Consider the following 25640-nt stretch of genomic DNA (forward strand, 5'->3'; position numbering starts at 1 on the left):
GGGAGCAACGATCTCCAACCACCTATTATGTAAGGAAGGGTCCTTCAGCAGGGCATGCATACCATAGTTGGCTGTGCTTACAGGGGCGGACTTGTAACCGAAAGGTTGCAAGATCGAATCCCCGCAATAATAATGCCGTTCTGTCCCTGAACAAGGCAGTTAACACAGTATTCCTATGCCGTCATTGAAATAAGAATGTGTCCTTAACCGACTTGCCTAGTTAAATAAAGTTTAAAATAAAATACCTGGAAGCATGCATTGTCGAACCAGTGCCAAAGGCATAGGGCTTTTCAGTCTCAAACGGCTGTGATCCTTTGAATGCGTTGGGGGCGATAAAACAACAAAACAACATTCAATGAAGGGTAGCGGAGGGGCGATTTCTTTGCATCTGGAGTTATCAAAACCCAACCTTCATTTACATCCTGATACACTCAGGATCCAAACTCTGTTTAAGACGAGACTGACTTGATGACCAAAATGATCCAATTTACACTTCCTAGTAAATTTGGAATAAATGTTTGACTCATATCGATGTCACATAGGCCGTTTTCAAAGGGATTTGTTAGTTTTTAGGGGCAGACATTCTTTAACCGTTTTAAATTCCAACGTGGGTGACGTTTGCCTTCACAACGATCCCGGTTTAGACTTTTCCATTTTGCACACAAATGTCTTGATCTTTATGAGGCTCTGCGTAGTGGCCATAGCTAAGCATTGCATTATTGTTGATGCATCGGGAATGTTACAACAACAAAAATCAACAAAAACAAATATTTGTGGAATAATGCTTAGAAAAATACAATGGTAAATATTTTGAGAATGTCAGCATGTTTTGGGAACATTTGAATGAATCAAAGATTATGATCACGTGACTTATGGCTGGTCGCGTGACGTCTCTTCTGCTTTGTTGTTAGCTAATGTGGGAGCTCTAAAAAAATGGAGGGGTTTAGACGGTTAGTAAAGTATTTTTTATCCCTATCTTCAGTGTGGAATGTCGGTCATTTCAAGGACAGTGGAATGCTCTTTCCTCGAGAGTCGTCGTCGCGAGAGATCAAAGAGCTGAATGGACTATGGAACTTCAGGGCCGACCACTCGCTCAACAGGAACTTGGGCTTTGAACAAGCATGGTACAAAAGTCGCCTCGCAGAGGTATGTAAAAACATCCATTGGCATTGTCTAAAGAGACCATAACTATGTAACATGGATATTGTCGTTAATCGTATGTGCAGGTGGACTACGGGTCTTGCTTGTGCATAATTAGTTATGGGTCGCTATAAATTCCATTCAATGAGTGTGCTGTGTTTGGGAAATTTGAATTAAACTTTTATTTGCAGAATGCTCTATCTTTAGTCAGCAAAAAAACAGTTTAGTAGTCTGTTGCAACTACATAGAGTAAATACATTTTAGTCCAATAAATAAGTTGACATTCACAACTAGAACTATTTGTTTAGCCAAGTAGTTGCATGTATTTGAGTAGTTATACATTACAACGGTGATATACCATGGCTAGTTTGAAAGGGTCAAAAGCAATGACTGTAATTGTCAGGTAGCCTAGTGGTTAGTGTGTTGGGCCAGTAACTGAAACGAATCCCCGAGCCGACAAGGTCTGTCATTCTGCAAGCAGTTAACCCACTGTTCCTAGACCGTCATTGTAAATGAGAATTTGTTCTTATTAACTGATTTGACTAGTTAAATAAAGGTGGATGGACAAAGCCGAGGAGAACTGACTGCCCCTTCTAATTGAATCCAAAATGGAGATATTTGTGGTCAATCTTAGTGTAATAAATACACATTTCAAAACAATCATGTGTAATCAATAATTACTTTTAATACACCAGATGTCCATGAGCCTATTTTAAAATCTCAAACACGTCATTAGGACTAAGCCCTCAATCACGTGACACTTCTTATGTGAAGACTCAATCACAGGACAATGAGACAGATATTTCACCGGATGTATAAATGTGGAGCATTCGCTTGGCGTTTCCACACACTACCAAATATGGCAGTGAGAGGAAGCCCAGTGGGAGAAGATTCTGCAAATTCTCATCAATAAAACATTTGCTCTCAATACAATTTCTGTTCCCAAAACTAGAATATGTTACGAACATGGTGGACTAACTTTAGTAGACTTTACAAAAGTAAAAAAAAAAAAAAAAGTGTTCATGAGTATGAAAGTGAATAGAAATTTTGCACACGTGAAATTCAGGGTCCCTAACGGACATATGCAGATGTGAGAACAGGCCAATAGAATCTTGCTAGCTCATGCTTGGCTCTGCCCACCTATGGTGTGTTCGTAAATTCAATCTGTAGTGTGCTCTGGGCGTTCTTAATTTCAGCGTTTCGCTATCTGAGCGTTCAGAGCGCACACTGGAAGTGGTCAGAATGCTTGGATCAACCCTACTCCTCGGCCAGAGCATCCAGTGTGCGCTCTGAACATAGGGGTGTGTTGGCTAACGTTGGCTGGCTTGCTAGCTATTTCCAGACACAAATGAGAGAACGCCTCACTCTGACCATTTTACTCACCCTAGCAGAGCTGGTTATCCAGAGTGTTGGTGACTGTAACTTACGCTTTTTTTGCCGACGTTTACTGACACAGGCGTTAAGCGTTTGTACCGGAGTGCAGAATAACTGATGAATTTACACTCTGACGAGAGTGCTCTGAAATTGAAGAACACACCCCTACTTGCTTGTTTTGCCCACTATGACAAACTTGTTCCAATTAGAAACGACAGGTTGGTTTAGTTCTCTTGGTTTAGTTATAGGCTGCCATTAGCACCTAAATTATCATTCTGTGTACGATTTTAAAATAATCAGTTCAAGGACATGCATCTGGTCTATTAGAAGCAATTATTGGTACCGTTAGCAGCGTTCATCAACATTTTTCAGTTTTAAAAACAATTGTTTGGATAATGGATGAAGACTCCAAACTTTGAATTTTTATAATCCATCCAATATTGACTTAATTATAGCACATTTTACTGGCATGGATAAATAATGAATTCAAGGATTTTGGTGGAAATTCAGCTATCCAATTTGTCAAATGTAACATTTTTCTTAGTGTGTGGTGTGAGTGTGAGTGATTAAATCAATGTTATGTCACATGCGCTGAATACAACAGGTATCACAACAGACCTTACTGTGAAATGCTTACTCACAAGCCCTTAACCAACAATGCAGTTTTGAGAAAATAAGAGTTAAGAAAATATTTACTTTTCTAGTTTTTAAACTTTAAACTAACGTAACACAATAAAATAACAATGAGGCAATATACAGTAGGTACCAGTACCGAGTCAATGTGCAGGGGTACAGGTTAGTCAAGGTAATTTCTACATGTAGGTAGGGGTAAAGTGACAATGCATAGATGATAAACAGCTAATGGAAGCAGTGTGACTGTTTCGTCTAGATTACACAAATTTATAGTGTCATAGAAATACGAAGACATTGCTAAAGTAGGCAATTAATTGGTATGAAACAACTTTGCCATATTATTTACTTTAGAGATGGCAATGGTGCCATTACTGTTACTAACGTTCATTTAAAAAAATAGCTAGCATTGCTAATGTTAGCTAGCTAAAATAAAGTGGGTGGTCCTCTCAATCTTCGTTAGCTGGCCAAAGTTAGACTACATCTAAAGTATGGCGACATCACAATCCCAAAAAAAGGTTTTCCTACTAATTATTTGCATTCTTTTGAAATGTTAACATATTTCCAAGCCAAATCCTAGTTGTATTGAGGTAGGCTAAAGTCATCCAGCTACCTAGTTAGGTACTATAGCTAGCTAACATTAGCTATGCTAGCAATGATAGTGATAATGATTTTCTAAATATACATAACCAGCAGTCTGCGGTCTAGCTACCGGTATACTCACCACCACTGGGAGCAACGATCTCCAACCACCTATTATGTAAGGAAGGGTCCTTCAGCAGGGCATGCATACCATAGTTGGCTGTGTTTACAGGGGCGGACTTGTAACCGAAAGGTTGCAAGATCGAATCCCCGCGCTGGCAAGGTTAAACAAATATTATAAATTATAATAATGCCGTTCTGTCCCTGAACAAGGCAGTTAACACAGTATTCCTATGCCGTCATTGAAATAAGAATGTGTCCTTAACCGACTTGCCTAGTTAAATAAAGTTTAAAATAAAATACCTGGAAGCATGCATTGTCGAACCAGTGCCAAAGGCATAGGGCTTTTCAGTCTCAAACGGCTGTGATCCTTTGAATGCGTTGGGGGCGATAAAACAACAAAACAACATTCAATGAAGGGTAGCGGAGGGGCGATTTCTTTGCATCTGGAGTTATCAAAACCCAACCTTCATTTACATCCTGATACACTCAGGATCCAAACTCTGTTTAAGACGAGACTGACTTGATGACCAAAATGATCCAATTTACACTTCCTAGTAAATTTGGAATAAATGTTTGACTCATATCGATGTCACATAGGCCGTTTTCAAAGGGATTTGTTAGTTTTTAGGGGCAGACATTCTTTAACCGTTTTAAATTCCAACGTGGGTGACGTTTGCCTTCACAACGATCCCGGTTTAGACTTTTCCATTTTGCACACAAATGTCTTGATCTTTATGAGGCTCTGCGTAGTGGCCAGAGCTAAGCATTGCATTATTGTTGATGCATCGGATGCACCCTGTAAAAACAGGGACGGGATTAATCGTTCAGAAGTCTTATGGCTTGGTGGTAGAAGCTGTTAATTAGCCTTTTGGATCTAGACTTGGCACTCTGGTACCGCTTGCCATGCTGTAGCAGAGAGAACAGTATGACTTTGTTGCCTGGGGTCTTTGACAATTTTTTGGGGGGGGGCCTTCCTCTGACACCGCTGTATGTATGTCCTGGATGGCAGGAAGCTTGGCCCCAATGATGGACCGGACTACCCTCTAGCGCCTTACGGTCGGATACCGAGCAGTTGCCATACCGGGCGGTGATGTAACCGGTCAGGATGCTCTCGATGGTGCAGCTGTAGAACTTTTTGAGGATCTGGGGACCCATGCCAAATCTTTTCAGTCTCCTGAGGGGGGAAAGGTGTTGTCGTGCCCTCTTCACAACTGTCTCGGTGTGTTTGAACCATGACAGTTTGGTGATCAAGGAACTTGAAGCTCTCAATCGGCTCCACTACAGCCCTGTCAATGTGAATGGGGCATTCGGCCCTCCTTTTCCTGTAGTCCACGATTGGCTCCTTTGACTTGTTGTCCTGGCACCACACTGCCAGGTCTCTGACCTCCATATAGGCGGTCTCATCATTGTCTGTGATCAGGCCTACCACAGTTGTCGTCAGCAAACTTAATGATTGAGTTGGAGTTGTGCTTCCCCACGCAGTCGTGGGTCGAAAAGGGAGTACAGGAGGGGACTGAACATGCACCCCTGGGGGGCTCCAGTGTTGAGGATCAGCGTGGCAGATGTGTTGCTACCTACCCTCACCACCTGGGGGTGGCCTGTCTGGAAGTCCAGGATCCAGTTGCAGAGGAAGGTATTTAGTCCCAGGGTTCTTAGCTTAATGATGAGCTTTGTGGGCACTATGGTGTTGAACGCCGAGCTGTAGTCAATGAACAGCATTCTCACATAGATGTTCCTTTTGTCCAGGTGGGAAAGGGCAGCGTGGAGTGTGATTTGAGATTGCATCATCTGTGGATCTGTTGGGGCGGTATGCGAATTGGAGTGGGTCTAAGGTTTCCGGGATGATGGTGTTGATGTGAGCCATGACCAGCCTTTCAAAGCACTTGAAAGGCTGGCTACCGCCATGAGTGCTATCTATATGGCTACCGCCACGAGTGCTATCTATATGGCTACCGCCACGAGTGCTATCTATATGGCTACCGCCACGAGTGCTATCTATATGGCTACCGCCACGAGTGCTATCTATATGGCTACCGCCACGAGTGCTATCTATATGGCTACCGCCACGAGTGCTATCTATATGGCTACCGCCACGAGTGCTATCTATATGGCTACCGCCACGAGTGCTATCTATATGGCTACCGCCATGAGTGCTATGGGGTGGTTGTCATTTAGGCAGGTTACCTTTTGCTTTCTCTGGCGCAGGGACTATGGTGGTCTGCTTGAAACATGTAGGTATTACAGATTCGATCAGGGAGAGGTTGAAAATGTCAGTGTAGACACTTGCCAGTTGGTCCACGTGTGCACCGAGTACACGTCCTGGTAATCTGTCTAGCCCCGCGGCCTTGTAAATGTTGACCTGTTTTAAAGGTCTTGCTCACATCGGCTACGGAGAGAGTTATCACACAGTTGTCCGGAACAGCTGGTCCTCTCATGTATGCTTCAGTGTTGCTTGCCTCGACGCGAGCATAGAAGGCATTTAGCCCGTCTGGTAGCTCGCGGTTGGGTTTCCCTTTGTAGTCCGTAATAGTTTGCAAGCCATGCCAGAGAAACTATGTATGTATGTAGAGGGATATTTATCGATCACATTTTCTTATTGTATGAGATTTTGTTTAAAATAAGGACATTTGCATAAATAAACTGCGCCTATTTGCATATATGAGTATATTAACTTAAAGGGGTGGAACAGGGCTGTAACCACCAAACACGTACTCGTCTAGGCCTACCTGCAATCACCTGCACTGTCTTGTCAAGTTCTGTTGCCTAATTCAACAAGTGTGTGTCAATAGCAGGATACCTTCGGATAAAAATCAACACGCTTGGCTCTATATTATTACTTTTTTTCTTCCACAAATGAACACCATCAAAATAAAGGTATTTTCTCTTTCTTGTGATGCAAGTGTCAAGACGTTGCGTTAAATCACCACTGGAGCTTTAATTAGCGTTCTTATAGATTCAACAGAAAGCCAAAGTATTCCATTGAAAACGTTTCATCCATTACAGGGGTATGTTAGACAGGTCATTATAAACATTTCCACAGTCGTAATATTAAAACGAGAAATGAAAGGCACCAGAAAGAGTATGAAAGTCAAATTAAAGCAATCAATCCAGAGCGATTTAAGTGAATTTTGCATACCTCAGACTCGGGAAATGGGTGGCTGGAAAAAGACAGATCCTCAGGTTGTCGGGGCATGCACGTTGCTAGTACCATGATTGTCCCCCCCCCCCCCGAAAAAAAAATATTTACATGAAGATTGACCACAAATATAAAAAATTCTCCATCTCCTATAAGGGGCTAACAATTCCTGCAGTTCCGCGGGCGTCCGTCGTGCAGGCAATTTTTCAACTAACCTGGTACTTGCAGATACACCTTTTATACCGAATCGAGAACAAAGAAGGTATTTTGTAAATCTCCGTGTTCAGCTGCAGGCGGTTCGCCAAAAACCAGAGAATATTCAGAAAGATGGTAAAAATCCATGTTTTGTATCACGTGAGAAATGCCTCTTGCATGTGTGTAGTTCTGTGGTCACACTGATGCGCTGTTATCAGAGATGACTCTAGGGCCCAAAAGCCCATTTTAGCATGGGCAGCGCCATTGGACTTTCACCATTTGCAGTAGTCAACAGGGTGGGATTTCCTATGGGTTAAGGAAGGATCACAATTCCATCCAGGTCATCAGGAGGGATCAGCCAATGAATTATACTCGTGATAAAACATTCCGTAATTGCAGGTGGCAGTAAATTGCCAACCTGTTGAAACCTATACCTGTTGAAACAACACATTATAGGTGGCAGTATGAAACATTTCAGTTTGTGTATAAACTTGTAGAAGAAAATTGACCAGGCCTACTTCAAAATGGAGATGGCCTCAATGGTGCTGCCCACGCTCTCGGATGCCATAATGGGACATATACTGTTGGGTCCTGTAATTATCTCTATTAGGGATGCACAATATATTGGTGAACGTATCGGAATTGGCCAATATTAGTTAAAAATGCTGACATCGGCCCGATGTCTAGTTTAATGCCGATGTGCAGAACTGATGTCAAAGCTGACGTGCATACCTATATGACGCCAAGTAAAATTTTGCGTTGCATGTGCAACACCGCAATCCTAACCCACAATGTCTGCTGTGAGGATCGAGCATTAATTTGAAAGAGTAAGAAAATGTGAGCGAGACAACTCAAAGGCAAAATCCATTAACGCCAAGATGATGGAATTCATTACCCGTTCTGTCGTGGGTAATGTTGGCTTTCGCCGACTGGTGGAGCACTGGTACGCACTACCTAGTGCGCTATTTTTCAGATCTTGCACTACCAGAGTTGCACAGTAATAGCATCACTGCTATTAGCTTCACCACTGACATTTGGACCAGCAATATCAGCATGCGGAGTCTGACGGCACAGTGGGTCGTCAAGGATTTCCTACTGAGGAAAGCTGTATTGCATGCTCATGAATGTGCTGGTTCTCATACCGCTGCTGCCATTTCAATGGCATTTGAGAACATGTTTGAAACTTGGAGACATAAACACACTCCCAGCTCCATTCGAGCAACTGACTGGAGAAATAAGCTCATCAACTGCGTCTGCAGCAGACGTGATACCCTCTGTCATGGCATTGATACGCCTGGTCGTCAAAACTGCCGACACAGGCTGTGAACAAGGGATTCGGTGGAATTCTCTAATGTGTCGCCACCATACAAGGACCTCTACCTCGATGCAGACAAACAGGGTTTACATGAAATGTTAGACACGGTGACAGTGCTCACAGAGGAAGAGAGGCCACGGACAGACAGAGCTGAAACTTCACTGCTTGGCACGTATGATGAAATCTGAGTTAAGAATGCAATGACTGAACAACGAAACAGCACAGCAAATAAGTGAAAGAAATAAGTTTGGATTGTTTTACTGGTAATGGGGACATACGTAAATGCCAACAAAATAACGTGTGTGCGCAACCTTTTTTTATTTAACTAGGCAAGTCCGTTAAGAACAAATTCTTATTTACAATGACAGCCTACCCAGCGTCGTCCGGCCATACCCGGACGACGCTGGGCCAATTGTGCCCCGCCCTATTGAATTCCCAATCACGGCCGGATGTGATACAACCTGGATTCGAAACAGGGACTGTTGCAGTGCATTAGACCGCTGTGTGTGTTAACTATTTAACTGTACTGGAATGCTTAAGGCCACAAAAATTTTAAATATCGGTTATTTTTTGGCATGGAAAATATCGGTGCATCACTAATCTCTATGGCTGTCATTTACTTCTACACGTGTCCGCGTCGCATAGAAATGACTAGAAATGCAAGATGTCTGGTAGCTAAAATGGCAAGGGAACTGTTTTTCTGAATATTCTCTGGTTTTTGGAGAACCACCTGCAACTGAACAGACATTTTTAAGATACTTTTTTTGTTCTCGAGTCAGAAGTGTATCGGCAAAAACCGACCCTTTCTGCAAACCAAAGTTTAATGGCTACTATGGAAAAATTCACATATCGCCGCTTAATATATAGCTAGTATTTTAGCTAATGCTTTGTAAACTCTCAATAATTCAACATGATTTTAAAGCGATAGCCTGTTTCAAATAACTTTTAATTCCTCCCTCTTTTTTTCTCTCTCGCTCTTTACCTGTATTTGTTTATGTAGAGTGGTCCAGTGATTGACATGCCTGTGCCCGCCAGCTACAATGACATCACCCAGGACCCACGGCTGAGGGATTTCATTGGCTGGGTGTGGTACGAGAGAGAGGTGTTGGTACCCTCTGGATGGGTGTCTGAGGGAACCAGAGTTGTACTGCGAGTTGGGAGTGCACACTACTACTCAGTGGTCGTGAGTATCTCACAAATTTTCAAACACTTCTGCTTAAGTTGCCATTCTGTTTCGCTCGTAGGATAACTCCTCAACCTCCTCTCACATGAGTTAATCTGCAATGTTCGTGCACATCCCTCATTGAAAAAGGTATGATATTGTGTAAAGACTGTCACTCTGGCTACATGGGAATAACAGTATTTCTTCTCTCTTTTCCTTCCCTGCCAGTGGGTGAATGGGATCAAAGTGATGGAGCACGAGGGCGGCCATCTTCCCTTTGAGGCTGAGATAGTGGAGGTCCTCCGTAACAACCCAGGTGGGGCCTGCAGGATCACCATAGCTGTCAACAACACCCTGACTCTCCAAACCCTTCCCCCAGGGACTATCCAACATATAGACGACCCCACCAGGTGACATGATGAAGAGATTGATTGTGTCCATACAATTGATGTACAATACAATTGATTGTGTCCATACAATCAATGTATGGAGAGATCGATAGAGCAGCAGGATTAAATTCAGGATGAGTCGTCACTAGTCCCAGGACAGAGTCTGGGAAACACTGCGCTATGTTATCATTTTTAAGTTGGGACTAATCTCACATTGCCAGACACACATTTTAAGATTTTCTACAGACCAAACCTAAAATGACAGGTCGAGGCTAACTAACTTTTGATTCCTTTTCTGGTGTTAGGAGCGGAAATCATGTTTTGGATTATAAATGGAGGAAAATCTATGTCTATTGTCTACAGGTATCCTGCTGACTATGTTGTGCAAAACACAAACTTTGACTTCTTCAACTATGCTGGTTTACATCGGCCTGTAATGTTGTATACCACTCCTAAGGCGTATGTGGATGACATCACAGTGCTGACAACCTTTGCCGACAACATTGGTGAGTGCAAAAAAAGAAAACAACAAGATTCTCATTCACTTGATCACTCATTCAATTATTTAGGCCTGTACATCCATACCCTTTTCACACTATCTTGCCGACCAAAACTGTACTGACTCGGATATTTCCTTTTCACATGGTCCTTTTCTGCATGATTCCATCAACTATGGAATAGTGTGAAAATGGCACTAGTGTACTGAGGTGTTGGTTTCTTCTGTTATGTGGCCTAGGTCTGCTTTCCTACCAGGTGTCGGTGCTGGGCAGTCCCAACCCCACGGTGACGGTGACTCTCTCAGACAAAGGTGGCCGTTGTGTGGCCTCTTCCACTGGACCCTCTGGGGTCCTCAAAGTAACGGACGCCAACCTGTGGTGGCCGTATCTAATGCATGAGAATCCAGGTTATCTGTATTCTATGGGGGTGAGTTGGGCTGCATTCATAGTTGTATTAGTCTACTGTTCCTTTACGGTCTTTTTTGTCAAACCTTTTATCAATGCAAACTACATCAAATTATTATATGCAGAAATAAAATAATTTGCAGTTTTTACTCATGTATCACCCTATCCGTGTGATGGATGACTCACAGCTCGCATGAACATAGCATCAGTTTGACAACTCAATCACACCACCCACACATCCACTTCCTGTGTTTATGTAACAAAAAAATTATTTTGTAGCCTTTTCAGAAAGTTGCAAAATTACAGAACGTTCGAAATGTCTTGTACAGCAGATATAATTATCTGCCTGTCATTGTAAATAAGAATTTGTTCTTAATTGACCTGATTGGTAAAATAAATCTGACCCATAGAAGTTGGAGTTGTGTAAGCCTGAATCTGAACGTTTCACCTAATTAGTGTATTCAGACCCTTTGACTTTTTCCACATTTTGTTAAGTACAGCCTTATTCTCAAATTGATTACATTGTTTTCCCCCGCTTTGCTATGAGACTTGAAATTGAGTTCAGGTGCATCCTGTTTCCATGGATCATTCCTTGATGTTTCTACAACATGATTGGACTCCACCTGTGGTAAATTCTATTGATTGGACATGATTTGGAAAGGCACACACCTGTCTATATAAAGGTCCCACAGTTGACAGTTATGGCAGGACAAAAACAGAGCCATTATTAGGGTGACGGAATAGTCCGTAGAGCTCCGAGACAGGATTGTGTCGAGCCACAGATCTGTGGAAGGGTACCAAAAAATTATCAGGAAAACCGTGGCCTCCATCATTCTTAAATGGAAGAAGTCTCTAACAAGACTCTTCCAAGAGAAATCGGGGGAGAAGGGCCTTGGTCAGGGAGGTGACCAAGAACCCGATTTGTCACTCTGACAAGCTCCAGAGTTACTCTGTGGAGATGGGAGAACCTTCCAGAAGGACAACCATCTCTGGAGCACTCCACCACCTTTATGGTAGTGGAAGTCGGTCCTCATTAAAAGGCACATGACAGCCCACTTGGAGTTTTCCAAAAGCTACCTAAAGGACCCTTTACTCAGTACTTTGTTGAAGCACCTTTGGCAACAATTACACCATGAGAAACAAGATTCTTTGGTCTGATGAAACCAAGCTTGAACCCTTTGGCCTGAATGCCAAGCGTCACGTCTTGAGGAAACCTGGCACCATCCACGATGAAGCATGATGATGGCAGCATCGTGCGGTGGAGATATATCTTTTAGGGACCGGGAGACTAGTCAGGATCGAGGGAAAGATGTACAGAGATCCTTGATGAAAACCTGCTCCAGACCTCTCAGGACCTCAGACTGGGGCGAAGGTTCACCTTCCAACAGGAAAACGATCCTAAACACACAGCCAAGACAACGCAGGAGTGGCTTCAGGACAAGAGCCCGGACTTGATCCCGATCGAACATCTCTGGAGAGACCTGAAAAGAGCTGTGCAGCGACGTTCCCCATCCAACCGGACAGAGCTTGAGAGATTCTGCACAGAAGAATGGGAAGAACCACCCAAACACAAGTGTGCCAAGCTTGTCGCTCCTACCCAAGAAGACTCGGGTGTAATTGTTGCCAAAGGTGCTTCAACAAAGTACGGAGTAAAGGGTCTGAATACTTATTTAAATGTGATATTTCAGTTTTATTTTTAATACATTTGCCAAAATTTCTAAATGTGTTTTTGCTTTCACTATGGGGTGTTGTGTGTAGATTGATGGGGGGGGGGTCCATTTTAAAATAAGGCTGTAACGTAACAAAAATGTGGGGAAAGTCGAGGTCTGAATATTTTCCAAATGCACTGTACATCCCTCATCGCCAGGTTCACATGACGACAAGTGGTGAGGGTTCTGTCTATGAGGATGTGTATGCTCTGCCTGTGGGCATCCGCACTGTGCAGGTCACCAACACACAATTCCTCCTCAACAACAAACCCTTCTATTTCCATGGAGTCAACAAACATGAGGATGCTGATGTGAGTACTGAGTAGTACCGTTAGAGGGCAGCAAAACTCTGAACCAGAAAAGTGGGCAGTGTCAGTTTTGTATTGTGTATGCAACTGACTTCCAGCAGGTGTTCTGTCATATCTGCCAAGGAATTTAAGCAATAAAGAAGGTTGAAGTGGCATATAAGTTCTTATCATCTGATTAGGTTCTCAGTGTTTAGAATAAACACTTTTTTTATCTGGTTTTATGTGTATGTGACTCTGTAATTCAATAGAAATTGGTCTGTGTCAACTGTCCTCATTGCTTGCTGTGTGTGTGTCAGATCCGAGGCAAAGGCCTGGACTGGCCTCTGATGGTGAAGGATTTCAACCTGTTGAAGTGGCTGGGGGCCAACTCGTTCAGGACCAGCCACTACCCCTACGCTGAGGAGATAATGCAGATGGCAGACCGCCATGGCATCGTGGTCATCGACGAGTGTCCCGGGGTGGGCATCAAAGATATGTAAGTCATTGTCATAGTGACCGTTGCGGTTCCTGTGACCTCTCTGAAGGGTCAGTTAAAGGTTACACGGTCACCAGGTGTCAGAAACATTTGACGAGAACCTCCAAGGTGTTCTTTCGCACAATGAGTGTGCCAGTAATTTTTTTTAAAGATACTTTTATTTAAGCCTGTCCTTTTTTTTGCTTGCATGTCTAAACCATTAACTACTCTGTTTAATGGACCATTATTGGCAAGTTTATATACAGAATTGAACTTTTAAAATATTATCAATGCTCTGCCAATACATCATCAATAAAGTCTGGCGTCAGGGCTTCTGTGTCTCCGGGACATCCACTAACCCCCTATCCTGTCTCTTGTCCCCCCAGCCGTAGTTTTGGGAATGCCTCCCTGTCACATCACCTGGCGGTCATGGATGAACTGGTGAGGAGGGACAAGAACCACGCCTCCGTGGTCATGTGGTCTGTAGCCAATGAGCCGGCCGCTGAGATGCCTCCTGCTGGATTCTATTTCAAGTAAGAGAATGTTAGCATTCATTCACGCTCCATAAATGTGCGTCCTTGTTACTTAATGAACATTAACGTCATGCAAGAGTGACATTGTAGTAAACAAGGACTGTTAGTTACTCTGAAACTCTTCTTAGTTCTCACATTTCCAAACGAGGTAGCCCTTTAACGCTTGCAGCCCGTTTACAGTATGAAAATGGCATATTTGGTCAATAATAAGGACCTAAATTGGAACACAGTGGATGTACAGTAACATATATTATAAATGTCAGTGTCAGCTTTACAGCACTGTATGGGATTCAACTAACATACATTTTAAATGTGTGCACCACACAACCAGAAAGATGCCCCATCCCGCCTGTTAATTGGGTTACTTTTGGAAAACAATTCTGAGTGAGGAGTGCTGTAAATCAGGAAGACGGTGTTCTGAAAGATTAGACGTCGGATTATAATAAACACCGCTTTCATCACACATCCGTGAGTCCAAATGTGTGCTCTTCACATTTCCATATGATAAAACTTGTGTCATTTACCGTATCAAAGTTTTATAGTCGTTGTGCTACATGTACAGTCACAAGGATGACATGGTGTCATAGCCTGGGTTGTTCTGAACAGAATGCCACAAGTCCCTAGCAACAGATTCAGCCCTGCCCACAAAGGGTCAAAAAAATAATAATCTCTAATTGAAATACATTTATTTTAGTACTGCGCTAAATTACTTCATATGTTTATAAGAGTTTATGCATTTAGCCAGCAATAAATATATATATATATATATATATATATATATATATATATATATATATATACTTTTACAACTTATTTTAAGTAACAAAGCCCAGGTGGTAAAATGTTAATTCATTGGCAATAACTGCATGCACTCTGTAAAAACGTACGCAGCAAACTTGTCTGTGTCTAGTGTGAGTGAACATTATGATGAATTTAATATCTTTTTACTGGTCCTGCTCTTCTCATTCAGTGACAATACATCTTTCGATTCCTCCGTTCGAGTCAGTAATGCCCAAGCAAGCCTTCCTCTGACACCGCCTGGCATAGAGGTCCTGGATGGCAGGAAGCTTGGCCCAAGTGATGTACTGGGCCGTACGCCGAGCAGCTGCCATACCAGGCGACTATGCCCTTGATGGTGCCGCTGTAGAACCTTTGGAGGATCTGAGGACCCATACCAAATCTAAGTCTCCTGAGGGGGAATAGGTGTTTGGACCATGGTAGTTTGTTGATGTGGACACCAAGGAACTTGGTGCTCCACTACAGCCCTGTCGACGTCAATGGGGGCGTGCTCGGCCTTCCTTTTCCTGTAGTCCACTATCAGATCCTGAGTCTTGATCACGTTGCGAGTGGGGTTGTTTTGTTGGCACCACGCTGCCAGGTTTCTGACCCTTCTCCCTATAGGCGGTCTCGTCGTTTGTCGTCGGCAAAGTTAATGATGGTGTGGGAGTCGTGCTTTGCCACTCAGTCGTGGGTGAACTGGGAGTACAGAAAGGTACACACACCCCTGAGGGACCCCCATATTGAGGATCAGGTTGGCAGATGTGTTGTTGCCTACCCTTACCACCTGGGGGTGGCCTGTCAGGAAGTCCAGCATCTAGTTGCAGAGGGAGGTGTTTAGTCCCAGGGTCCTTAGGTTATTGGTGAGCTTTGTGAGCACTATGGTGTGGATCTCTGAGCTGTAGTCAATGAACAGCATTCTTACATAGGTGTTCCTTTTCGTCCAGGTGGGAAAGGGCAGTGTGGAGTGCGACTGAGATTGCGTCATCTGTGAATCTGTAGGGGCGGTATGTGAATTGGAGTGGGTCTAGGGTTTCCGGGATGATTGTGTTGTGAGCCATGACCAGCCTTTTTAAAAGCACTTCATGGCTACAGTTGGTCATTTAGGCAGGTTACCTTCGCTTTCTTGGGCACAGGGACTGTGGTGGTCTGCTTGAAACATGTAGATAATACAGACTTGGTCAGGGAGAGGTTGAAAATGTCAGTGAAGACACTTGCCAGTTGGTTCGCGCATGCTCCTGAGTACACGTCCTGGTTATCCGTGAATGTTGATCTGTTTTAAAGGTCTTGCTCACATCGGCTACGGGAACGTGATCACACAGTCGTCCGGAACAGCTGGTGCTCTCTTGCATGCTTCAGTGTTGCTTGCCTCAATGCGAGCATAAAAGGCACTTAGCTCATCTGGTAGGCTCGCGTCACTGGGCAGTTTGCGGCTGGGTTTCCCTTTGTAGTCCGTAATAGTTCGCAAGCCCTCCACATCCGAGTGTCAGAGCCAGTGTAGTAGGATTCAATCTTAGTCCTGTATTGACGCTTTTGATGTTTGATGGTTCGTCTGAGGGCATAGCAGGATTTCTTATAAGTGTCCAGATTAGTGTCCTGCTCCTTGAAAGTGGCAGCTCTATCCTTTAGCTCGGTGTGGATGTTGGCTTCTGTTTGGGATATGTGTGTGTGGTAACTGGATACGTCGTCGATGCACTTATTGATGAAACCGGTGGCTGAGGTGGTATACTCCTCAATGCCTTTGGAATATGTACCATGGTTTTTCCAGTCTGTGCTAGCAAAACAGTCCTGTAGCGTCCGCATCATCTGACCACTTCCGTATTGAGCTGGTATTACCTGCTGGTAAGCAGGAGCCGGGAGGAAATAATTATGGTCAGATTTGCCAAATAGAGGGAGAGCTTTTTACGTGTCTCTGTGTGGAGTAAAGCTGGTCTATTTAAAAAAAAAAAGTATTTTATTCTCCTCTCGCTTTTGACATGCTGGTAGAAATGTAGTAAAACAGATTTCAAGTTTGCCAGATTAAAGTCCCTGACCAGTAGGAGCGCCGCTTCTGGATGAGCATTTTCTTTTTTGCTTATAGACGGCTATGTAAAATATAGGTAGTGTGGTCTACACTTTATCATGAGGTACTCTACTTCATGCGAGCAATACCTCAAGACCTCCTTAATATTAGACATTGTGCACCAGCTGTTATTGACAAATAGACACACACTGCCTCCCCTTGTCTTGCCAGATGTAGCTGTTCTGTCCTGCCGATGCACGGAAACACAGCCAACTGTAAATTATCCATGTCGTCATTCAGCCACGACTTGGTGAAACATAAGATGTTCGTTTTTAATGTCCCGCTGAGGTGGGTTACCCACTCGCCGACGAATCCTCACGAGGCACTCCGATTTCCGCCCTCTGTATTTCCGTCTTTACTTCAAAAGAATGACAAAAGTCTTCATCCAGATCGAGGTGAGTAATTGCTGTTCTGATATCCAGAAGCTGTTTTCGGTCATACGAGACGGGAGCAGCAACATTATTTACAAAATAAGTTACAATGTGAAAAAACTCACAAAATAGCACAGTTGTTTAGGAACCCTTAAAACGGAAGCCACCCCCTCCAGCATAATTGTGCACCAATTCCAAATAAAATGCTATATATATATTTTTTTTAAAGTCAAATGGGTTTTCATCGCATTTTCAACTCTGATGGTTTTTGTCACAAATAAATGTTGCGTTGGGATAGCGAATGTGCCCACTGCTTTTGGCACACAGTTTGCAGATACACTACTACATGATAAGATTATTATGGACTCAAGTGCAAGATTATTTTTATTTGTCAAATGGCAGCCAATCATCGATCATCATTCACCAGAATAAGACACTTATTTATTGAAAGGAGTATCAACCTCATCACTGTGCACTTTCACCACCCTGTGAAGTTCATGATTTATTTCATCTGTAGCGTAATAAACTACATGCTTTACCATAATGCCGTGAATTTAATTTTTAAAAAATAAATATCCGACATGTGGGCTACTTAACTCTCATAAAAAGGTGGGATGGAAACCTGGTTAACGTCAAGACATTGGAGTTATATTTTGGATCAACATGCAGATGCCTACTGGAGACTTGAAGTAGCCTAATCAGATTTTAAAAACATTGCCTAGTTGTGTTTAAGCCACACACTACCAGTCAAAAGTTTTAGAACACCTACTCATTCAAGGGTTTATTTTTATTTTACTATTTTCTACATAGTGAAGATATCAACTATGAAATAAAACATATGGAATCATGTCGTAACCAAAAAGTGTTAAACAAATCAAAATATACTTAAGATTCTTCAAATAGATACCCTTTGCTTTGATGACAGCTCTGCACACTCTTGGCATTCTCTCAACCAGCTTCACCTGGAATGCTTTTATAACAGTCTTGAAGGAGTTCCCACATACGCTGAGCACTTGCTACTTTTCTTTCACTCTGCGGTCCAACTCATTCCAAACCAGCTCAATTGGGTCAAGGTCAAGGGATTGTGGAGGCCAGGTCATCTGAAGCAGCACTTCATCACTCTCATTCTTGGTCAAATAGCCCTTACACCGCCTGTTGGAAAAACAAATGATAGTCCCACTAAGCCCAAACCAGATGGGATGACAGCGGTAGCCATGCTGGTTAAGTGTGCCTTGAATTCTAAATAAATCAGTGTCACCAGCAAAGTACACCATAACACCACCTCCTCCATGCTTGACAGTGGGAAATACACATGTGGAGATCATCCGGTCACCCACACAACATCTCACAAAGACCCGGCGGTTGGAACCAAAAATCTCCAATTTGGGCTCCAGGCCAAAGGACAAATTTCCACCGGTCTAATGGCCATTGCTCGTGTTTCTTCTCGTCTTCTTATTGGTGTTCTTTTAATGGTTTCTTTTCAGCAAATCGACCATGAAGGCATTATTCACACAGTCCTCTGAACAGTTGTCTGTTACTTGAACTCTTGACGCATTTATTTGGGCTGCAATTTCTGAGGCTGGTAGCTAATGAACTTCTCTGCAGCAGAGCAGAGTCTTCCATTCCTGTGGCTGTCCTCATGAGAGCCAGTTTCATTATAGCGCTTGATGGTTATTGCGACTTCACTTGAAGCAACTTTCAAAAATCTTAATATTCCGTATTGACTTAACTTCGTGTCTAAATAAATTTAAAAAATAGCCTAAAATGACAGACCCAAATCTAACTGCCTGTAGCTCAGGACCTGACGCAAGGATATGCATATTCTTGACACCATTTGAAAGGAAACACTTTGAAGTTTGTGGAAATGTGAAATGAATGTAGGAGAATATAACACATTAGATCAGATATAAGATAATACAAAGAAAAAGGTTAGATGCAATTTAGATTTTGGCCTCTAGGTGACAGCAGTGTATGTGCACATTTTTTTTTTTGACTGATTCAATGAACTATTCCATTTACTATCAAAATGTTGTATCAAGACTGCCCAAATGTGCCTAATTGGTTTAATACATTTTAGAGTTCTTATCTGTGCACACTGTCGATATCAGATATGTCTATGTCCTGTGACATTTCCTTGATACTTACAACCTCATGCTAATCACATTAGCCTACGTTAGCTCAGCCGTCCCGGACACCAATCCTGAAGAGGTTTTTAAAGTAATAATGAACTGTCATTTCTCTTTGATTATTTGAGCTGTTCTTGCCATAATATGGACTTGGTCTTTTACCAAATAGGGCTATCTTCTGTATACCACTCCTACCTTGTCACAACACAACTGATTGGCTCAAACCCATTTAAGAAGGAAAGAAATTCCACAAGTTTACTTTTAACAAGGCACACCTGTTCATTGAAATGCTTTCCAGGTGACTACCCCATGAAGCTGGTTGAGAGAATGCCAAGAGTGCAAAGCTGTCAAGGTGGCTATTTGAAAAATCTCAAATATAACACTGTTTTGGGGGAAAGACCCCACTATATATATTTTTTTTCTCTCATCTGGAATCCATTGATTTAGTCCCCCTTATTTTAAAGGGTAAAAACTAAAATACATTTGGAATGGATTATGATAGACATTTGTACCATTGGTTTTCTTATAGGATTATCTACACTTAACATTTTTACACATTGGTCAAAAATGTGTTTTTGATTGGGCACCCTACTATTCAGCTTGAGTCAAGGCAGAAGCAGTGTTTCTCTTCATCAGCATCAATCAAAAAAAATTTGAAAACAACAGCACCACTTTGTGCAATTCAAAGACCCGAGCCAGCTAGTTGTCGTCGTTGACCGGTCAGGTTTGCGTAACATAAACGTGTTTTACGGTCGGGGTGGATTGCACAGCCGAAAGTGAGTGATCTAGCTATTGAGCATTTTGAACGTGAGAACTTGAAAGCTAGCTAACTATTTTTGAATTGTGCATTTCTTTCATAACCCATCTAGCTAAGTTTGCAAGTTCGCTTTATCTAGCCTGCATTATACTTTTTGCCTTGTCGTTTGAGCTCTACTGCTAGTTAACTATGCAGTACCAACCTGCCTAGCTGCCCATCTAATCAGCTAGGTAGCTATTTCTAGTACAGAAAATACATTCTTCAAGTTGAAGTTGGATTTTAGTAGTGCTGCAGTAAAGGATCTATTTATACAGCCAGTTAAAGTGGCATGAATATGATTTTAAACCTAAAAATATAGCATGTTAATTTCAAGAATAAACACATGTAAGTGAATGGGTTTTCCAACATTCTGAAGCTTTCTCTACCCTTCATGGTCATTGCTGAGCTAAACTTTTTTTATTTTAATTTTTAAAATGTTACCTTTTATTTAACTAGGTAAGTCAGTTAAGAACAAATTCTTATTTACAATGATGGCCAAACCCGGACGACACTGAGCCAACTGTGCGCCGCCCTATAGGATTCCCAATCCCTACCGGATGTGATACTACAGTCCCTTTTTCGTATCCAGGCTGTGACGCCTCTTGCACTAAGATGCAGTGCCTTAGAATGCTGTGCCACTTGTGAGCCCACTAAACAATGGGCCTCACGTCATTGACACAAACCTGTCTTCCTCCATTCTGAAGAAAGTTTGCGGTGGAACACGCACCTGAATACACTCAACTCCATTTTATGTGCACCAGAATTACAATCTTATTCTCTGAAGTGCCTTGTGAAAACCGTGTAAGATAAGATTTCATAACTTTCATATTCCATACTGGCTATAGCCTATTCTATCAAATGATGCCCTCCTGACCCAGATTGTGATTTACATGACTGTTTTTGGATGGCGTGAACAACAGTAATTGTGGGATGCAGGGCTGGGTTCCAAACAGTGTTCTTGCTTCAGTTCCTCAACAGCACAGCTAGGAGAGCTTACAACTGTTTCGGGCTCTTTCTTGCATTAAAATGACTTAAACTGTGCACACTTTGGAGAGGTGTGTGTGTGTGGCCACTTGGAGACACCAGTTAAACTTGTTACTCAAACCCTTGTCATTTTTTTTATCTTATGTTGCACCTACCCCCAAATTTTCCAATAATTATTATTCTACTGAATTTTTGCAGCGTTTGTCGATAACAAAATGAAACCAAAGTGCAGTGAATGTAAAATGCACATAAAATCAACCGTACTGTTTGGATTCAGTCTTGTCAGGTGAACTGTTGTCCTCACCATTGGTCTAAAACTTTACCCATAATCTCCAAAGTGTTCCAATTGCTACCATGGTTTTGAATATGTTTGAGTGTAAAGGGGAAGGGAAAAGGAGCATAATGTATATTTTGTGTTGTTATTGTGGAGCAGCTTTTAGAATGAAGGCTACAATTCCAAGTATTTCAAGCAGCATTGGTATTTGCTTTACATCTAGTCTGTGTGTGTGTGCATTATGCATGCTTGTTCATTAGATGGTAGAGATGGATTTTTATGAGTCTGAGCATGTCTTGGTAGAATGCCATACTGGCCTGTGGAATGCGTAAGAGTCGTACTTAACAGAGCATTAACAGGTGTGGCTCAGGCCAGGGAGTGACTGGCAGAAGTGGACAGGCACACAGCAGGGATTTCCTCATACAGTTAATTTACAATAGTTAATAGTGTTGTGGTCATAGTCAACAAAGAGCCTGATACGATGAGACAGAGTCATTCTTTATACTTGTTTAAAATACTTTCCTTCTTCCTGGTCCTTTCTCCTGTACTCATCAGTCTCTGTATCCTGACCTCAACCCTGTGATCCCTTACCCCATCTTGGAACAGTAAACAATTGCTCTCTGTTTTTGTGTCTCTTCAGGACACTGATGGCGCATACCAAATCTCTGGACCCAACTCGACCTGTCACCTTTATCACAGACAGTAACTTTGCCAGGGACAAAGGGGTGAGACTTCACTGTTTCTCTGTTATGCTTATGATGGATTCTTTCTTCATAGAACTATGGCTCTCTCAATTCATTTTTCCTCGCATCCTCTCTCACTTCCTTCCCAAAACACATTCGAGGAGGTCAGAGGGAGAATTTTGGACCTTATCCTCCAATGCGCTTTGAGAAGAGGATGCAAGGAATTGATTAAAGACCAACTGAAAAAAAGTCAGCCGTCTTTAGTCTCCCTTTTTGACTGTGCTTAATTCTAAAGCCCTTGTTGGAATATATGTAGGGCCATTTTGAAGGCATACCTATGCCCTGATTCAATATTGTCTTACTGCTTACCCGAGGTCTGACTCTAGCCACAGTGACTCCCTGCGGCAAAGTCTGTAAGATAAATTTAACAGAATTTCACGGGAAGTTCTACTCCAACTATCCAGACAGTAGTTGATCAGTGGTGCCACTTAACTGATGTGCTTAGCTTAGTCACTATCATTTAAATTCCATTCATTACAATGGGAATTCAATCAAAATGTATTTTGTAACACCATTGTATCTATAGTTCTGATTTTCATACCCAGGCTCCATCAACTATGGCATTTTGAATGTCATACATTACAATGGAAATGTATTGACCACTGTTTACCCGGTATTTCTGCTCTTCTCACATTGAACCCGGTCTTTCCCCAGGCTCCCTATGTGGATGTGATCTGTGTGAACAGTTACTTCTCCTGGTACCACGACCCAGGTCACCTGGAGGTCATCCCCTTCCAGCTCAACACCCAGTTTGAGAACTGGTACGGGAAGTACCAGAAACCCATCATCCAGAGTGAATATGGAGCCGACGTGGTTCCGGGGCTACACACGGTGAGTGTTCCAGAACTTCTTTGTTCTTGCAGAACCTCTTCCATGTTGTGTCCTCACAGGACAGAAACAGACTGAAAAGGACGTAAGGTATAAGGTAAACACACGTGTATTTGCTGTGATTTCATGGCCTCTGAGGCGAACAATGGTCTGGATACCAGTTTTTCAAATATGCTTGAACAATTTGTCAAACACCTACCCAGGCTAGAACACAAGTTGAAACCTAAGTGGTTTGAGCTTGAATGATCAACCCACATCTCTTTAGTGAAATAGACGTTTGTCTCAATGAGAACCCGTAGAAACCGAAGTTAAATGGAAAGCCACATTTTTATGTTCCCCACAGGACCCTCCCATGATGTTTACTGAGGAGTACCAGAAGATGGTCTTACAGAACTACCATGATGTGTTTGACCGAAAGAGGAAGGAGTATGTCATTGGAGAGCTCATCTGGAACTTTGCTGACTTCATGACAGCACAAAGTAAGGAGGAATCAATACAAATCTATAGGACTGGAGTTCATTGAAATTGTCAGAACAACCATTCTTGTTAAATATACAATTGAAGCTGGTTGTCATACCTTTGCTTGTTTTAGTTGTGTGTATATTGAACAGAAATGACTGAAACTCCGTCATGCCCAGGTAAGGAAAAAGGGAGCAGTAGCACCAACGGTTAGTAATGTGATGGTGGGGTAATAGAATGCTGAAAGTAGGCCAGTGCTTGAAAAGGTGCCAGTATTTATGTGAAATGTATTTAAAGCTCCCAGTGTTGTAAGTACAGCCAGCAGGAGTGGGTGTGGCACATCAGGAGGGTTCATTCTTACTTTTAGACAGGCCACTCCCCCCCCACACTGTATATAGATGTTCTTCAACTGTGTTATTGACTGTGTTTTGTTTGTTCCATGTGTAACTGTGTTGTGTTAAGTTCATGTTTTAAGTATCCCTATATTTCTGTTATTACGGGGCTATCACTCAGTCAAGAGTGTGCCTGCGCAGTGAGTCTTGTTGTTGATGGACCTAGCCTTGAGTGGAATGGCTACCTTACAGTGTGTTCATATAGTATAGTCAACTTTGTTAAACTGGAACATCGTCGTTTTGTCATTTCGAGGTAACAGTTGTACGTGTCGAACTGCTTTGCTTTATCTTGGCCAGGTCGCAGTTGTAAATGAGAACTTGTTCTCAACTTGCCTACCTGGTTAAATGAAGGTGAAAATAAAATTGTTGGGGTGACTCATGTACTGGAGGCAGCTCTGCAGAGGGGTCACTAGCTGGCACAGCCACAAAGTCATAAAATCTGATTTTTAAACCTAACTTTAAGAACACGGCTAACCCTAATGCCTATCCCTAACCTTAAATGAGGACCGAAAAGCTATTTTGTTTTCATGAATTTTTACTGTATAGTCATTGATGTTGGTTTCCACTGATGGGCCAACTACAATCAGTTTTGGTTCCAGAGCAAGAATCATGACCATCAACATGCCACTACCCCAGTGCCAAGTTAGACCAGCACTCCAGAATACCATGTTGACACTGCTGGTCTTAAACAGATTACCCACCCAATCCTCACTTTACATGCTGGTCTGGCCCCATGTGTATACAGGGGAGTGAACATAATGTACTGTTTGAAGCAAGACCTTATCCCGTGTAGACAATCTCCAAGAGAAAGCAGATGCTGTCTGTTCCTTTTCCACCTAATACAACAATTTTGTTGAATTTGGCGATTGTAAGAAATTATTGTACAGATCTATAGGCTTTATACTTTTAGACGGCTGAAACAAACATACACATTTTGTTCAGGAAATTAACCTTTTCTCTTCCCATCTCTGCAGCGGTGACCCGTGTGGTGGGCAACAAGAAGGGCATCTTCAGTCGGCAGAGACACCCCAAAGCTGGCGCCTTCCTCCTGAGGGAGAGGTACTGGAGGCTGGCCAATGAGACGGGCCTGCTGCCCGTCGGAGCTAAGTACCCCTGATACACCTGGATGGGGGACACACAGCACCTGGGTCGTATTCATTAGAGCAAATACCCTCACTTCGTAACAAAACATTTAGCTATTGGACAAGTCCAGGTAGTCCTTCTGTTTATCTGTTTTGTTCCGTTTGGTACCTAATGAACACAACCCTGTATGGGGGACAAACCCACGACTCAGAACCGTGTCTTATGACAACTACAATGCTCAAAGACCACATCAGATTATTACCAGAACCAACCTCACTGGATCTTTTGGCTGAGTATTTGTATTCCTCTGTTTTTAATTCAGGAATCAACCCCATTTTGTGCATGAATGTAAATCATGATGATGATCTGTGTCAGATGAATGTGTTGTATGAAAAATGTATGTGTATTGTTCTTAGAATGCTTGCTGGCTCAATGTTAAGACTTCACCCATTTGACTTTTTCCAGATTGTTGTTACAGCCTGAATTTAAAATGGATTAAATTGAGTTTTTGTCACTGGCCTTGACACAATAACCCATAATGTCAAAGTGGAATTATGTTTTTAGAAATTGTTACAAATGAAAAGCTAAAATGGCTTGAGTCAAGTATTCAGCCCCTTTTGTTATGGCAAGCCTACATAAGTTCAGGAGTAAAAATGTGTTTAACATGATTTTTGAATGACGGCTGCATCTCTGTACCCAACACATGCAATTATCTGTAAGGTCCCTCAGTCAAGCAGTGAAGTCGGTATCTGGTGTGGCCACCAGCTGCATTAAGTACTGCAGTGCATCTCCT

The 25640-nt window shown here is 42.5% G+C and overlaps 1 protein-coding gene across 1 annotated transcript; it reads left to right on the forward strand.

Moving 5' to 3' along the window:
* Positions 1-831: 831 nt before the first annotated feature.
* Positions 832-25381, forward strand: LOC110537844 (beta-glucuronidase). Its single transcript, XM_021624270.3, has 12 exons — positions 832-1146; positions 9496-9678; positions 9886-10067; positions 10410-10552; positions 10783-10970; positions 12816-12968; positions 13262-13440; positions 13806-13952; positions 21983-22067; positions 22740-22916; positions 23257-23392; positions 24739-25381. Exons 1-12 carry the CDS (start codon positions 934-936, stop codon positions 24879-24881), a joined length of 1929 nt encoding a protein of 642 aa, XP_021479945.1. The 5' UTR covers positions 832-933; the 3' UTR covers positions 24882-25381.
* The last annotated feature ends 259 nt before the right edge of the window (positions 25382-25640 follow it).

This window comes from Oncorhynchus mykiss, chromosome 12, assembly GCF_057628025.1.
Source record: "Oncorhynchus mykiss isolate SJ-2025 chromosome 12, ASM5762802v1, whole genome shotgun sequence".
Lineage (NCBI taxonomy): Eukaryota > Metazoa > Chordata > Actinopteri > Salmoniformes > Salmonidae > Oncorhynchus > Oncorhynchus mykiss.

Coding starts and splice junctions, on each gene's coding strand:
- LOC110537844 (XM_021624270.3), top strand. CDS start 934: ATGGAGGGGTTTAGACGGTTAGTAAAGTATTTTTTATCCCTATCTTCA. Junction 1,147..9,495: donor ACAAAAGTCGCCTCGCAGAG/GTATGTAAAAAC, acceptor TTGTTTATGTAG/AGTGGTCCAGTGATTGACAT. Junction 10,553..10,782: donor AACCTTTGCCGACAACATTG/GTGAGTGCAAAA, acceptor TATGTGGCCTAG/GTCTGCTTTCCTACCAGGTG.